The sequence below is a fragment of the Amblyraja radiata genome, chromosome 33 (genome assembly GCF_010909765.2).
Source record: "Amblyraja radiata isolate CabotCenter1 chromosome 33, sAmbRad1.1.pri, whole genome shotgun sequence".
NCBI classification, from domain to species: Eukaryota; Metazoa; Chordata; class Chondrichthyes; order Rajiformes; family Rajidae; genus Amblyraja; species Amblyraja radiata.
Window position 1 is genome coordinate 28,278,079 of NC_045988.1, and position 17,315 is coordinate 28,295,393.

A 17,315-nucleotide genomic window follows, 5' to 3' on the forward strand; every position below is an offset into this window, starting at 1 on the left:
GGCCACGACGACGGGTCGACGGGCAGCCCGGAAAAAAGGCTGCCACACCGACCAGGTAGGGACCTATAAATAAATTAACACCTACCCCCCCACATTAAAAGACCATATCCCCTACAAACAAAAAACAGGACTCACTAAAAACTAGAAAAAAAACGAATTTAAGACGGACGGCTGCTGCTAGCAGCCGTTCACCAAGATGGCTCCTCCTCCTCTTCACCTCTTAATCATTCTAGCTGCCTACACATGACTTAAGCCTCATTTTTACTTTCTCGTCCAAAATGCAAAGTTTCCTACATTATTTTTGTTTTTATTTATTTATTTATTTTAATTATTTATTTCAAACAGAATAAAAGAATAAAAAGCAAATGTGAAACAGCATACAAAAAACAAAACAAAAATATTTATAAAGTGTCATAAAAAATATCTATAAATAAATGAAATCATATGTGTCCGAAAAGGAGCAGGAAGAAGCCAAAGCTTATTAATTCCCACCCCTTATTCAACTGCTTGTAATTATCTTATACAAATTTAGCAGCTATATGTACACCATATGTACACCAGCCACTATATGTACACCAAATTATTTACATTTGAACACTAATCAAATATTTACAAAGCCATACAAAAAAGAAAAAAAAGAAAAAGAAAAGAAAAAACCCGCATATACTATAGTATCTTAATCATATTTACAACCCATCACTCTATAATCACCCTTCCCAATACAATCAGTATAAGAAATATCACAATCATCTATCCTCATCCCAATATCCTTTTAAACAAGTGTTTTTGTACATCTTTTTAAACTGAATTATGCTTGTGCTAAGTTTTATCTCCTGTTCCAGACCATTCCACAAATTCACACCACAGATTGCTATGCACATACTTTTAAGAGTTGTTCTGACATTGAGTTTTTTTAAATTATGTTCCCCTCTCAAATTATACCCACCCTGTCTTTCCATAAACAGTTTTTGTATATTTCTTGGAAGTAAATTATTTCTTGCTTTGTACATGATTTGCGCAGTCTTAAATTTAACCAGATCGGTGAACTTCAGTGTATGTGACTTTAAGAATAATAAATTGGTATGTTCAAATGGTATTTTCATTTGTTCAATATTTCTTTCTTTCTTTCTTTTAAGAAAAGCAAAAACACAACAACAAAAAAACAATAATGATAAACATAACAGTGATATGGATACATAAGGATCAGGATTACATTAATAACAAGTATAACCTAAGTATGAGTCCAGTGTCAAAATACACATTGGGTATAGACCTCCCGGTCTCTATGTAAATATAATGTAGTATTTAAAAGAAAACTTGACTATATAAAAACAAAAAGATAAAAAGGAAAAAAAAAGAAAAAGAGAGAGAAAGTAGAAAAACAAAACCCCCTAAACTAGAAAAAAAAAAGCAAAACAAAATCTGGGCTGCAAAGAATTTCAACAATTTAAGTCCCCGTTTGTCATCAAGTCCATTCCACCATATAAAGGTAAAAAAAATATTATAACGGATGGAGAGGGGACAATTTATATCGTGTGAAAGTGTTGAATAAAGCTTCCCCAAATCCTATCAAAGTTAACCAAGCGTTCAACAATGTCACTCCTAATTTTTTCTAAATTTAAACATGATAACGTTTCAGAGTACCAATGGAGTGTGGTAGGAGGATTAGAGTCTTTGTATTTAAATAAAATAGATCTTCTGGCAATTAATGTAGTAAAAGCAATCAGCCGATGAATGGAACGAGACAGATGAGTAGAATCTAACATTGGTAGCACAAAAATTGCAGTAAAAGGTTGTAAATCAATACCTAAAACTACAGAAATAGTATCCAAAATTTATTTCCAATATTTTTCCAAAAGTGGGCAAGACCAAAACATATGAGTCAATGAGGCCACTTCAGAATTACATCTGTCACAGATAGAATGTATATATGACCATAAAAACGAGCTAACTTATCTTTTGACATATGAGCTCTGTGAACCACCTTGAATTGTATCAGAGCGTGTCTTACACACATTGAGGAAGTATTGAAGAACTAATTGAAGAATCCTCTCCCTTTTCTCTATAGGTAGAGAAATTTGAAGTTCTTTTTCCCAATCATTCTTAATTTTATCAAATGTGTCTATTTGTGATTTCAGAATCAACTCATAGTCGTTATTAAACCTTTCTGATAAGGGTTCAAATGTAAATTTTTTTCCAAGATTTCAGTTTGGTGTGGTAATGGAAAAGAGGGTAGAGTAGCCTTCAGAAAATGTCTAATTTGTAAATATATAAAGAAATGTAAGTTAGGTAGATTATATTTATTGGAGTTGTTCCAAGGACATAAAACAACCATCCAAAAACAAATCACGAAAAGCTACTAATCCCTTCCTCTTCAATAACAGAAAGGCTTGATCAGTACTAGGTTGGAAGAAAAAATTAGATAAGGACATTGGTGACCATTTAGTAAACTGTCGTCTGATGTGATCAATTAGGGGCGTAAAATTAGCTTTAAATAGATCCTTGTGTTTCTTGGTAATCTTAATGCCTAAATAAGTAAAACAGTTGGTAGTCAATCTAAATGGAAACTGTCCATAATTCGAAATTTGATTGTTGCTAAATCTTTGTTCGCTCACTTAACTTATATATCTCCTTCTACTACCTTCCTTGGCAGTGCGTTCCAGGCACCTATCATTTTGTGTTTTAAAAAAAACTTACTCCGACAATCTCCTTCAGACTTTACCCCTTTCACCTTGAATCTATGTGCTCTAGTATTTGGCTTTCATCCAGGGGAACAAAACTCTGACTATATCCCCTATCTATGCCTGTCAAAATTGTACAGACTTCTATCAGAGAAAATGAACCGCGTTTGTTCAACTCTCCTTATAGCTACTATTGTCTAACTGGGCAACATCTCAGTAAACTATCTCTGCACCCTTTCTAAAGCCTCTGCATTCTTCCTGTAATGCAGCAACTGGAACTGCACAATATTACAATTGCGGCCTATCCAAAGTTTTATACAGCTGCAACATAACTTGCTGCTTTTTATACTGGACCCTCTTTTTCTAACCAGTAAAAGCAGGTATACCGTACTCCACTTTCACTGCCTTATCAAGACTTTTTGCTTTTTTCATGGAGCTTTGGACTTGCATCCCAAGTACATTGTACATCAATGAACATGGAACAGTACAGCACATGGCCAGGCCCTTTGGCCCACTTTGTCTATGCCGAGCATGATTCCCCCCTCCCCACCATCACTGTGTCCCACCTGGACTCGCACCCATTTCCCCCTTCCCCTTCCACTCTATTCCTCCCACTGGCTTCATATAACCATATAACAATTACAGCATGGAAACAGGCCATCTCGACCCTTCTAGTCCGTGCCGAACACGTATTCTCCCCTAGTCCCATATACCTGCGCTCAGACCATAACCCTCCATTCCTTTCCCATCCATATAACTATCCAATTTATTTTTAAATGATAAAAACGAACCTGCCTCCACCACCTTCACTGGAAGCTCATTCCACACAGCCACCACTCTGAGTAAAGAAGTTCCCCCTCATGTTACCCCTAAACCTCTGTCCCTTAATTCTCAAGTCATGTCCCCTTGTTTGAATCTTCCCTACTCTCAGTGGGAAAAGCTTATCCACGTCAACTCTGTCTATCCCTCTCATCATTTTAAAGACCTCTATCAAGTCCCCCCTTAACCTTCTGCGCTCCAAAGAATAAAGCCCTAACTTGTTCAACCTTTCTCTGTAACTTAGTTGCTGAAACCCAGGCAACATTCTAGTAAATCTCCTCTGTACTCTCTCTATTTGATCTATTTGCACTTCTTTTCTTATTTCACACCCTTTGTCTTTTCACCTCTGGCCTTTGTCCATCACCTCAAACCTGTATCTATCGATTACTCGCCAGACTTTGGCCTGCCCGTCCTTCATCACAGTTTTCTCTTCCCCCCCCCCACCGCAATCAATCTGAAGAAGCGTCCCAGCCTTGTAATGTGTTCTCAGAGATGCTGCCTGACCCGCTGAGTTACTCCAGCACTTTGTCTTTTTTATTTGAAAACCATAATGTGCAGTTCCTTGTTTCTCCTTCTGCCTTCAGTAGTTGACCAACTTCTATCTGTGATTTATACACAGATAATTTAATCCTATTCAAAGCTTTTAAGGACATTTTCTGTTTTGATGGAGTAATTTAAGTAAGTAAGTAAGTTTATTGGCCAAATATTCACATACAAGGAATTTGCCTTGGTGCTCCGCCCACAAGTAACAACATGACATACAGTGACAGTTACGAATGACTCAGAAAACACTAAACATTAATAATAATAAAACATTAATGATAAAACACCATTGATCAGCATGTGAACCAACAAAATACCAGATCGAAGGGAGGCTACAGATTTTTGGCTGTTGAGTAGAGCAACTACTTGTGGATAAAAACTGTTTTTATATCTGGCTGTAGCAGCTATGGCAATCCGGAGTCGCCTTCCAGAGGGAAGTGCTTCAAAGAGTTTGTGGCCAGGGTGAGAGGGGTCAGAGATGATCTTGCCCGCTCGCTTCCTGGCCCTTGCATTGTACAGTTCATCAATGGAGGGAATTTTTACAGCCAATAACCTTCTCTGCTGATCGGACGATTCGCTGCAGCCTCCAGGTGTTGTGCTTGGTGGCTGAGCCAAACCAGACCATGATGGAGAAGGTGAGAACAGACTCTACGATGGCCATGTAGAATTGGACCATCATTGCCTGTGGCAGATTGTGCTTCCTCAGCTGCCGTAGGAAGTGCATCCTCCGTTGCGCCTTTTGGGCTGTGGAGTCGATGGTAGCCCCCCAATTAAGGTCCTTGGAGATGATGGTCCCAGGAACTTAAAAGACTCCACAGATGTGACTGTGGTGTTGTTGATGGTGAGTGGGGTGAGGGGAGGGGAAGCTCTCCTAAAGTCTACAATCAATTCCACTGTCTTGAGAGCATTGAGCTCTAGGTTGTTGCGACGGCACCAGGACGCCAGCTGTGACACTTCCTGTCTGTAGGCAGATTCCTCCCCATCCTGGATCAGTCCAATCATGGTTGTGTCATCTGCAAACTTGAGAAGCTTGACAGAGGTGTCTGTGGAGGTGCAGTCGTTGGTGTAGAGAGAGTAGAGGAGAGGAGAGAGTACGCAGCCTTGCGGTGCTCCTATGCTGAGCGTTTGCGCGTCCGAGATGTGCTTTCCCAGCCTCACATGCTGCTTTAAGTCTGTCAGGAAGCTGGTGATCCACTAGGGGTTCAGGCACAGTCAACTCGGAAAGTTTGGAGTGTAGTAGCTCTGGCACAACGGTGTTGAATGCAGAGCTAAAATCAACAAACAGGATCCTCGCATAGGTCCCCTGGCGGTCCCGGTGCTGTAGGATGAAGTGCAGGCCCAGGTTGACTGCATCATCCACAGATCTATTGGCCCGATATGCAAACTGCAGAGGGTCCAGCAGGGAGTTTGTGATATTTTTCAGATTGGCCAGCACAAGCCTCCTGCTAAATCTCCTGCTTGTGACATTTTCTGCTTGAAAAATTTAGAATTTCTCCTTGTTCAGGACCTCCAGGAAAACTTTATTGGCCATTACAGTGTTCCATAGTACTTTTAAAACATTAATCAGATAGTCTCACAAGCTACAAGTTTTCTTTCATTAAAGTCCCAGAAATATGGCAACATATTGTTCCATTTTCAATTTCTTCAGGCTGTTTAGTTCAATTAAGTGACGCAAAGCTACATCTTTATACGAAAACAGTAGCTAGACCAAATATGTGGAATATATTTACACCCACAATGCAAGCTCGTGTTACCTACTATGACACGTTGCACCTGAGGTCACAGAGCACTTACTCTACTGAATTCTTTGGAAGAGTGTAGGAGCCTTTGGTTTTAATTGTTGGTACGATTGCTAATAATTGATACAGCAGTGGTGACTGATATGTGGGGAGCGTTTGATATGAGGCATTGGCAATTTTCTTTACAACTCTATTGGTTATGGGGTGAATCTTTCTGTCAATCCTTTCTCCGACATAACATTTTTTTTCTTGCAGTGGGAAGATTGGACATATTTGATATCAGTAATGACAAAAACAACATGATTGTAAAACAAGCAAATATTTCAAGCAGGATCATAATTGTAAAACAAAATGTATTTTGGCATCTTGCTGTGACTAATGTCGCTGTGATGGTTCAATTCCACCTTTGTTCACTGCCACCAGGCGTTACAGCTTGCTGTGAAGCGGCGCTTTGAAGATGCAGATGAACCCGTCGCCAATGGAATGGATCAAGAGGAGAATTCTGCAGTTAACTCTGAGCAGCCAGAAAATGATTCAAGTATTGCGAATAACACAACGACCACAGGTCCTGGCGAGGAAGTGCGGCGCCACAAACGCATACGGGTAATTGCAAACGTCAACTGTATGTCCTTAGTTTTAAATACAGTTACTTTGTAGATAGAATTTGATCAGGAACTATATTTTTAAAAACTTTGCATATCTGGTACTTGGATGGGGGAGCCATGGTGATATCGATATGGCAACTTGAATTTGGATTGAAGCTGGTTACAGTGTTTCACGACAGTGTATTGGGCTGATTCTCAGTGAACCCTTGTGCACTATTGGCAAGGCACTAAGAAGAATACCTGTCCTCACAGTTCTTCTGTGAATTTGAAATTCTGTGAACTTTCTTGCTGAAGTTCGGTCAACTCTTGAGAAGAACATTCCTCCTTGCAGAAAATTCTTGGGCAAACCTGCACTCGTGTTTATCAAATTACTAAAAATATTTCAGTGAATATTCCGATAATAATAAAACGAATCCATTCACTTTTAATTTATTAAAAAATGTGCATTAGTGAAAGTTATCTTTCAAATAGTAACTTCTAAATGAAATTGGAGTAACTGCATTCAGTAATGTACAGCAGTTGTGTTGGTGCAGGTTTGAAATTACATAACCTTTTTTATATAATGGTTTTATTGTTAGAGTTTCTCTAGATACCATCTATAGATCATCCATTGATAAATGACAGTTTGTGCTCATGAATGAGGGCTAATGATACTGGTGTAAAACCTGACTGAGGGTATAAAATACAAATTGAAAGTGCTGGAAATGATTAGCAGGTCACGCCACATCTGTGGATAGAGAACAAGAGTTCAGGTTTCATGTTTATTTAAGACTTCTAGCATTTGCAGTGTTTTTGATTTTCATTGCCTGAGGATTTGTCAGGCATCTGAGTCTGCAGTGATCCCAAGTCTGACCTTGCAGCAGGTGGATGCAGAATATATTATAGTAGTGCTAATGTTAAGGAATTGTGGCCCCAACGTCCCATTTTAATATTTGACAAAGACCTATTATGATATTGACTAAACTCAACTCTCTCAGATTAAAAGTTGAATACATTGCTTGTGGGATGCATTGTGTAGAAGTTGTCTATTTTTCTTGTCAATAAGCCTCATATGCTGCCAGTAACTTGGTTAATTTTCAATTGAAATGCTGTTTGTTTGAAGCTGCTTGTTGTCAAGTGAATGAGTGGCAGGTCTGGTTGTGGTATTGAACTTGATGTCAGTATTTTCTCTTTCCATATGCTTCGCAGGTGGATTTCCAGGTGGGTTTTTCATTGGTTTAAGCATGTTGGGCATACCATGGTCTGGGGGGGATCAGGGCTCTCGCTTAACTTTTTTTTCCCTGTTGCCAGCCGGGCAACCTTGGCAGCTTTTTAGATTGACAAATGACATTTTAGGTGGTCATTTAAGATGGCTTGCATGACGCGTGCTCGGACGAAGTGCGTAGTTACCAGTCGGAATTATGCATTCACATATTATTTCTGCTTCAAATAAAGTCACAAACTGACATATTCACCAATCAAGACATGATATATACCACAATGACATGCAGCAGAATTATAATACGGTATCTCAACTCTTTTTACACATTGCAATTAATGCAATTTTTATTATTTCTTTCCACTTCTAAACAAAAATGTGGTTGGATTATTCAGCGTATGATCAACCTGTGTCAATAAACCCTGGACCTTGATAACATATATGCTTAACCATGCACACTACAAGCATGTTTTCTGTGAAGGACTGAACATTATCATGACATGGCCATAGCATGGGTCGTTATTGCTATTGGTACAGGAACACTCTCGCTTCCCACATAATTTATCCACAACAAAATATACAGGTTGCAAGGAATTTTCTAAAGGCATTTTATGATAATAGCTGACAAAATTGACTATACCCATCTGACAGGTTAAACATTACACTGACTAACAAGAGATGGCCAAAGGACATAAATGCAGCAAATGTTTGGTAATATATTTAAAGGTGTCAAGACGCCACATTACCAGACATTCAGATTAGATGTATGTGGCAATGAAGATACCCAGTTGTAAGCACCATTTAAAAAAAAAATGTTGATAAACGCTTTTTCCATCATTCCCACTTCAGAATTAACGTTAAAATTTCAACTGAAATATCTCCTGACCAAATTTGTGATGTATATGACTGACTGTAGAAGTAACACCTGGATAAATCCAACGTATAGTTGTGAATGTTGCTCATTAAATAACTACAGTACTGATACTCCACATTAACAGCATTGATTTGCCATTAAAATGAATTATGTAATAACGTGTCAGTGACAATCGAACACTGCGGTTTTAATGTTTCACGTGTTCAAAATTTAATTAATCCTTCTTTATGGATTAAAACAAATAATAACACTGGGAATTAAAACATATTTGATTGCATTCCGTTATCAAACATAGTCAATGTTAGCTCTGAAGACATTTCCAGCACAATAGGGTCGGGAGGGGGGGGGGGTAATGAATCGGTGTGGATTGGATGGATTGAGGCAGGGGAATTAGTGCGTGTTGGTTGGAGTAGGTAAAATTATGAGGGGAGAGTGCGAGGGATGTCAGTGGGGTTGAATGGGGGGGGATCTGTGCAGGATGGATGGGGGGAGCAGTGCAGGATGAAGGGGTGGGCAGTGCAGGATGGATGGGAAGGGGGTCAGTACAGGATGAATTGGGGGACCAGTGTAGGATTGATGGGGAGTGGCAGGAGAATCAATGCGAGGTGGCTAGGGAGATCAGTGCAGGATGAATAGAAGGGGGGGGGGGGGAGTGGGGAGCACAGGGGATGTCAGTGAGGACTGAATAGAGACAGGAATGGGGATCAGTGCGGGATGCAGAGGAGGGGTCTCAGTATAAGAGGAGTGGAGGGGGGCGTATGAGAGAGATAGAGAGAGAGAGGAAGGGGCAGAGGAGGTTGGAAGGAAGGCCAACGCTCCTCGGACAACACCTGTCAGGCACATAAATCGCAACCAAAATATGGAGGGGACCGCGGTCAGAATATCTTGGCGGCCGCGCGCGCATGCGCACACTCACACACACGCGCGAGGATTCGGATGCTTCTGTGAACGGTAATTTCAGCTCAATCCAGCACTAAATGCAGCTGAACTCTGCCTGTCTCGCCTACAGCCCTGTGTCAATCCTGACATGGCTGCCGGTTAACCTGGCGGGACAGGCAGAGTGAGCTGGGTTTAACGCTGCTTCTCTGCGCTGGCTGGGGACGCCGCGCCCGTCTGACTCCCGACGTCTCTGGCCATCCCCGGGCATGTGGAGGCTCTCGGGTGGGGACGGGGGTGGTCCAGTGGCGGTTCGGCAGCGACTGCAGCACCGGAGACCGGGATTGGTCCTGGCTGCGGTGCAGGTCTGTCGAGAGTGTTTTGGCTCGTCTCCCTCCTCCAATCACCCCCCTCCCTCATACTGTACTTCCACCTATGACCGACACCTCCCTCCTCCAAGGGTCTGTTTTGAAAGCGCCGTTGGCGGAGTGGGAGCAGCTGCCGCTAACAGGCCGGGCAGTGCGGGAGGAGGAGGAGATGGAGCCGCCGCCGCTGCTGCCCGTCTTTAGCTCCGTCACGCCACACTTAGCATCTTTCCCACAACCGTCGCCGACACAAAACGTCGCGTTCCTTTTCTCCAGAAATGCTGCCGGACCCGCGGAATTACTCCAGTTTTTTGTGTCTATCTTCGGTATAAACCAAGTTGCCAAGCCGGGCAAAATGACTCGCCATTTAGGTTGCCCTGCAGCACTTTGAGTGGTCAGTGGCACCCGGGCAACCGTTAATTTCGAGCCCTGGGGATAGACCTAGGAGAGAGGTAATTTGTCTATCTTCTGTAGCTGTTTGCTTGTGAGAACGGTGACATTTTGTAAAAACCAAACCGCTGGAAGAACTCAGCAGGCCAGGCAGTATCTGTGGAAGGAAAGGGGCCGTCGATGTTAGGGGTCAGGACCGTTCTTCAGACTGACTGAGAAGACGGGAGATCTCCCCTCTTCTCAGTCAGTCTGGAGAAGTGTCCCCATCCCAACAATCATCTGTTAATTTCCCACAGATTCTGCTTCACCCACGGAGTTTTTCCCACAGTTTGTTTTTTACTCATGATTTCAGCATCTGCAGTCTCTTGTGTCTCCACGATTGTCTCGTGTTATTTTCTACTTTCACTCAGTGTCCCAGCATTGACTGATTGATTTCCCAATTAAAATGTGCCACTGAATTGTGCCATTTGTGGTATGTGTGGGTGCAAATGTCTATTTCTGCGTGCCTGTGTGTTTGTGCTCATAGTACAAATGCTTATTTAAATCACTGGATATTTGTGCATTATTTTGGTCACTACATAACGAGTATGAGCGGTTGGATTGACTCGAGTTGCACCAATCACGCTGTGGACTTTTTCATGCATCATTACATCTACGTTGCGGCTTACTCCTTTCTCTTCATTGCAAATCATGAAAACGGAATTTACACTCTGATCAAAAGAAAAAACCTTTCTGATATAACCATCTAACCATATAACAATTACAGCACGGAAACAGGCCATCTCGGCCCTACAAGTCCGTGCCGAACAACTTTTTTCCCTTAGTCCCACCTGCCTGCACTCGTACCATAACCCTCCATTCCCTTCTCATCCATATGCCTATCCAATTTATTTTTAAATGATACCAACTAACCTGCCGCCACCACTTCCACTGGAAGCTCATTCCACACCGCTATCACTCTCTGAGTAAAGAAGTTCCCCCTCATGTTACCCCTAAACTTCTGTCCCTTAATTCTGAAGTCATGTCCTCTTGTTTGAATCTTCCCTATTCTCAAAGGGAAAAGCTTGATCACATCAACTCTGTCTATCCCTCTCATCATTTTAAAGACCTCTATCAAGTCCCCCCTAACCTTCTGCGCTCCAGAGAATAAAGACCTAACTTATTCAGCCTATCTCTGTAACTTAGTTGTTGAAACCCAGGCAACATTCTGGTAAATCTCCTCTGTACTCTCTCTATTTTGTTGACATCCTTCCTATAATTGGGCGACCAAAATTGTACACCATACTCCAGATTTGGTCTCACCAATGCCTTGTACAATTTTAACATTACATATCTGTCCTAATTTTCTCGCTTTGTAGTTTCAGTCTGCTAGTTGCAATTTAATTTGAATGGCTGTACTTTTTCTACACTGTTTGTTTGAAGTCATGTTGTCAAACCCACTAAGACTCATAAACACCAGTGTTTTGTGCATTTCCTTCAGCAGTCAAACCCCTGGATTTTACTGTGTGGCTCTTCAGAGTACACCTCTTTCAGTTATCGTATTTCCCGGCAATGAAGACACTATTTTGTACCCTAAAATAAGGCCTGAAAATTTACCTGCGTCTTGGAGGCCGAAGGCTAGATTGTTATCTAAGAAAGATAGACTTGGGCCAAATCGCTTTTAAAACATGGGGGGGACACAATGAGGCCTAACACAGGGTCAGTAACCTACGGTCTGGATCCGGCCCGTAACCAGAACTCAAGCAAACCCAAGCGAACCGACCTGGGAACTGCAGCCATTAACAGGGCAAGCAGCCGACCTGGGCGCAACAGCCAGACCTGGGGCAAGCGAGCCGACCTGGGAACTGCAGCCATTCACAGGGCAAGCAGACGACCTGGGTGTCACAGCCAGACTGGGGCAAGCGAGCCGCGCTGGGCGCTGCAGCCAGACCTGTGACACGCAGGCTTTGCAGGTGTGTGGCGGTTGTCGGTCAAGTGAGAATAACAGAGAATAAGAATGCTGCTGCCGCCAACAGACGCGGACAAAAGCAGTTGGTATTAGGTTTGAAATTCTCGTTATCCCTATTTTTGACCTGCCTCGGAGACAGGACAGTGAGGGGACCAGCTCAAGAGCAAATATCATAGAGCGGGTCAGCAGGCGATGGATAATAGGACAGCGGGCGGTGGAGCTTGCTCCTGTGTCAGCGTGAGTAACCTCAATTGGTCCCTTGAACTAGTATTGTCATTCAATAAGATCACAACTGATTCAACTTATCCCGGTGTGCTCCCGTTTTTCCCCACCATCTCTCCACCTGCTGCTACCCTCCACCCCCCACCCATTTAGTCATTCAGAATGGAGGAGATCTGGAAACCTTGGGCAAATTGAATTGTTACTTTCTTTATTTTATTTTTTTGAGCGTAAGAATTCTATGTCCCGCCAGCCTTTTTCCCCCAAAATTTAGTAACTCACAATGTGGGTGCGTCTTCATCATTGCCGGGAAATACGGTAAATCCTGCCTCCTGCTATCTTCAATTTTCAACTTAATGTCTTTTCATCTAGTTGATTCTTCATTTGATGTGCAGTAGAAAACAGCGACACATCTACAGAAACCGTTTCCTCTTATAAATTGGCCAACCACTTTATTAACTTAAATTTATTCAGCTTCACAAATGAAGTGTAGTTGATGTGTCCTCCAGATTGGTATGAATGATGCACATACTGTAGATGTGCGATCAATACTACAGAAGGGAGACCACTCCTTCAATACCGAGCAGGGAGCCCAGTGCTCAGTATGGATGAGTGAGATCAAATGGCCTCTTTCCACACTGTACGATTCTGACATGGACTCTGTGTACTCACTGTAAAAAAACATCTTAAACTGCAAAGAATGATCATCCTTATATCCAGTGTTATAACTGTTATTTTCAATTTTCTTTCCGTCATGATTCTTTCAGACGAGTGAGAAATAAAAGTATGAAATACCCCAGAGACGAGAACTGTGAAAGTTTGCCGAGAGATGTTGAAACAGCTCTTGAATATTTTACAGCTATGGCACGATGCTTGGCTTTAAATCTCCACGTCCAATCTTCATGCATTCTTTTGATGTTTACATTGAATTATTTTGTTTGTGGATAAACCTTAACTGTAGATTTTAGCCGTTGGGTAATGATAGATGTTCAGCTTTGAGTTGATTTGAACAAATAATGGCCATTTCATGTGTCGTTAGCAGTGATTTCCCCTTGATGCACAGTTAATGTTTGAAGCTGAGTTGCATTAACATTCCACTTTGAGGACATTTGGTCCATTGGGTGTTCAATCTCCTTTCTATGTGCTATTCGGCTTTCCCACATGCCTTACAAACAGGTTCCATTGGTTACATTCCCTCTTTATTCTAGTAAAGTGGTATCACACTGGGGCTCCAGTATGAAAAATATAATAATAATAATACATTTTATTTATGGGCGCCTTTCAAGAGTCTCAAGGACACCTTACAAAAATTTAGCAGGTAGAGGAAAAACATGTATGGGGAATGAAATAAATAGTAGAGACATGACTAGTACGCAAATTAAAGACAGAATTCAATTCAAAACACAATATGAGGCAATTCAAGCACAGATGAAAAGGGAGGGGGACGTGGGGCTAAGGATAGGCAGAGGTGAAGAGATGGGTCTTGAGGCGGGACTGGAAGATGGTGAGGGACACGGAATTGCGGATCAGAGGGAGTTCCAGAGCCTGGGAGCTGCCCTGGAGAAGGCTCTGTCCCCAAAACTGCGGAGGTTGGACTTGTGGATGGAGAGGAGACCGGCTGATGTGGATCTGAGGGACCGTGAGGGTTGGTAGGGGGAGAGTAGGTCAGTGAGATATGGGGGGGCCAGATGGTGGAGGGCTTTGTAGGTGAGGATCAGGATTTTGTAGGTGATCCGGTGGGAGATGGGAAGCCAGTGAAGTTGTTTGAGGACTGGAGTGATGTGATGCCAGGATTTGGTGTGGGTGATGAGTCGGGCGGCTGCGTTCTGGACCAGTTGGAGTCGGTTGATGTAGGTGGAGCTGTTGCCAAGGAGAAGTGAGTTGCAATAGTCCAGTCGGGAGGAGATGAAGGCATGGATGAGTCTTTCAGCAGCGGGAGGTGTGAGAGAGGGTCTGAGTTTGGCACCAAGGATGTGCTGAGTATTCTGGATTAACAAGACCTTTGAATCATTTCACCTTTGGGATATATATTTTATTGTTTAAAAAGTGCAGAGAACAGAGTGTGGAACTGTGCCCCCTTGTGGTGAAGGAAAACTTGCATTTGGGGTTCTGGTGTGTGAGAGGGAGGTGAAACTGGGGCCTGGTTTGTGAAAGTGAGTGTGGAATTAAAGCCTTGGTGTATTATAAAGAGCATGGAACTAGAGCTCTGTGTGTGTAGGGAGCATGGTAGAGAAATGGAATCAATAGCAGCAGTGACGCCAGTGAGGGGCTGGAAGTCGACAAAAACAAGTTCCGTCGATAGAATAGTCAGGAGCCCTGCATGGAGCGAGGAAGGACCGTTGGATTCAATTGAATTTATTTAATGCAAGAGGTCTGGTGGAGAAGGCGGATACAATCTGGGCGTGGATAGGTATGGGAACTTGGACTACGGTTATAGCCGTTACAGAAACCTGGGCTGTGTGGGTTGACAGGACTGGCAGCTTAATGTTCCAGGGTAAGTAAGTAAGTAAGTTTTATTTATATAGCACGTTTGAAGTCAACTCGCATTGACACCAAAGTGCTTTACATAAATTAAATAATAAGTTTCCATACAAACCATAGAAAAAGGTTAAAAAAAATAAAGAAAATGGACACAACACATTATAGAGTTCAACACAAACGTCCCCCCACAGCAGAATCAAAAATTTCCACTGTGGGGAAAGGCAAGCCAGAAAGTTAAGTCCTCTTCCTCTGAAACACCCGAGGTCGGGGCCCATTTGTGGCTTTGCAGCCAGTCCGATCATTTTCAGGGCCCTCTTGCCGTGAAGATGGAACTCCAGCGTCGGGTGAAAACAATTCCTCAAGCGGCTGGGAAAGTCTGGAGCGGCTGCCTCCCCGCCGGAGACCGGAGGACGGGGCACTCGTAGACATCAGGCCGCGCCGGTTAGAGCTCTGACCCGGCGAACTCGATCCCTGGCTCCGCGGCGCTCCAATCCAGCGACGCCCGCGGCCGGACGCCCGCAGCCACAGCTCCGCGATGTTGGGAGTCGGCGGCCACAGCGCTCCGGAGCTTACCGCACGGCGACCCGGTAAGGCATCGCCCGCTCCGTGACTCGCTCCGTGATGGTGTCCTTGGGCTGTGCCGCCGCCGAAGCTGTAGTCTCCCGGCCGGTTCTCGATGTAGGTCGCGGAGGAACGAGGCGAGAAGCAGCTCGGAGGGATGCTGCCTCTCCGACCAGGTAGGTAACTAAGAACTAAAGTTTCCTCCTTCCCCCCCCCACCCACCACATAAAGATCTCCACTAACATTTGGACAGGACTTAAAATAAAAAAAAGGTGAAGAGACGGACTGCGGGCAGGCTGCCATACACAGACGGCGCCCACTCCTGCACATCCGCCATCTTGTACAGCTGCTGCAGGCAAGGTCGAGGTCTGCGCTGACATTACTGATGGTTTGTCCAGTCTATATTGCTGGAGCTGAGAGATAAAAAGGAGATGATAACCTTGTTGGATGTGTACAGTGGGAATTAGAAGAACAAATATGTCAGGAGATTGCAGGCAGCTGCAAGACTAATGGGGTTGTCATAGTAGGGGATTTTAACTTTCCCAATATAGACTGGGACTGCCCTATTGTTAATGGCGTGGAATTTGTCAAATGTGTTCAGTAAAGTTTCCTTAGGCAATCTGTAGGAAGCCCGACACTGGTGAGGGCAAAGATTGATCGACTCTTAAGAAATTGGGACGGGCAAGTTAATGAAGTGTCAGTGGGCAAGCCTTTTGACATCCAGAACCAAAGTTCTATTAGTTTTAAAATAGTTACTAGACCAAGTGCAGGCCCGTTGGGTCTGTTCCCCTAACGCAAGATTCCACCACTCACCTGTTCCCCCAACCGCAAGCCCATTCCCCAATGCAATATTGCACCACTCACTCATAGCCCCCAACTGCGCAGGCAGCACTCCCTCTTCTCTTCACCCTCCCTCTTCAATCCCTAGAGAGAGCGGGAGGGGGGGGGGGGGGGGGTAGAGAGAGAGAGAGGGGGGTAGAGAGGGAAAGAGGGGGGAGTAGAGTGGGGGGGAGTGAGGGTAGAGAGGGAGGGGGCGAGGGAGGGAGAGGGAGGGGGGTAGAAAGAGAGGGGTAGAAAGAGAGGGTGGGAGTGAGGGTAGATAGGGAGGGGGCATCTCCCTCCTCCACGCCCTCCCATCTCCCTCCACCACCCCACTCCCCACCCCGCACCCCATCTCCCTCCTCCTCATTTCCCTTATCCTCCTCCCCTCACTCCGTTCCCTGCCTCAGGACCTACCCAGGTTGAAGAGCAGCGCCAGGGCCTGGAACTCAGCCTGGTTTTTGTACTAAACCCGGCCCTGGCTGTTGACTCCAGCTGTCAGCTCGGCCGCCTCCTGGGCTCCAGTGCAGGCCCTGACTTCACTCTGAGTGTGTGAGAGGGAAAGAGGGACTATGGTCCCGGTGTGTGAGGGGGGCTGGGTGTGTGTGAGGGACTGTGTGCCGGATGTGTGTGACGTGGCGCCGACGGATGAGAAGCCAAAGCAAAGAAGTCGAAGCCAAGAACCGAATGGAAATGAGCCGAAACGCCAACCAAAACGAGAGTACGAAGTCGAAAAGCCAACTTGCTTAAAGCTGCGTCGCCTAAAAGCAAACACACGAATGGCCCGCTCTGTCAAATTGCCTCCTGCCCGAAAGGCGGCGTCGCCTACAAGCCAACGAACTGACTGCCGTTCAACAGAAAAGTCAATAAAAGGACATGACGTTGCCAGTGGGGCGGGAACGTGTGAGCGATTGGGCCAGAGCCCCCGCGTCCATTCACATCACTGTGAGGGCATGAAACATGGTCCCACACCCTCCGGTCCCACGCGACCCACAGCCGCGGAGGGTGTACCGTGGGAGAGTGTGGGCTGTCCGAGGATCGCCTGTGGCCGCTTTCACAACTTGGTGCTTGGGCTCAGATTGCCCAGTCACCTATGGCTTGTGTGGGAAAATTACCCCACCCGCTCCCGTCTCTCCCCTTCTCTCGCGCCCTCTTCTCTCTCCCATCTTCTCTCTCCCCCCCTCTCCACTCCCCTCT

General features: G+C 44.3%; 1 protein-coding gene across 3 annotated transcripts in view; it reads left to right on the plus strand.

Moving 5' to 3' along the window:
• prdm10 (PR/SET domain 10) overlaps window positions 1-17,315 on the plus strand; it is a 220,558-nt gene that overhangs the window by 99,999 nt on the left and 103,244 nt on the right. For 2 of the 3 annotated variants that reach the window (XM_033049823.1, XM_033049825.1), the window contains exons 12-13: window positions 6,206-6,385; window positions 7,576-7,587. In XM_033049823.1, coding sequence (XP_032905714.1) covers window positions 6,206-6,385; window positions 7,576-7,587 — 192 coding nt within the window. The remainder of the gene's footprint in view (window positions 1-6,205; window positions 6,386-7,575; window positions 7,588-17,315) is intronic. The other variant, XM_033049824.1, reaches the window with a different exon arrangement.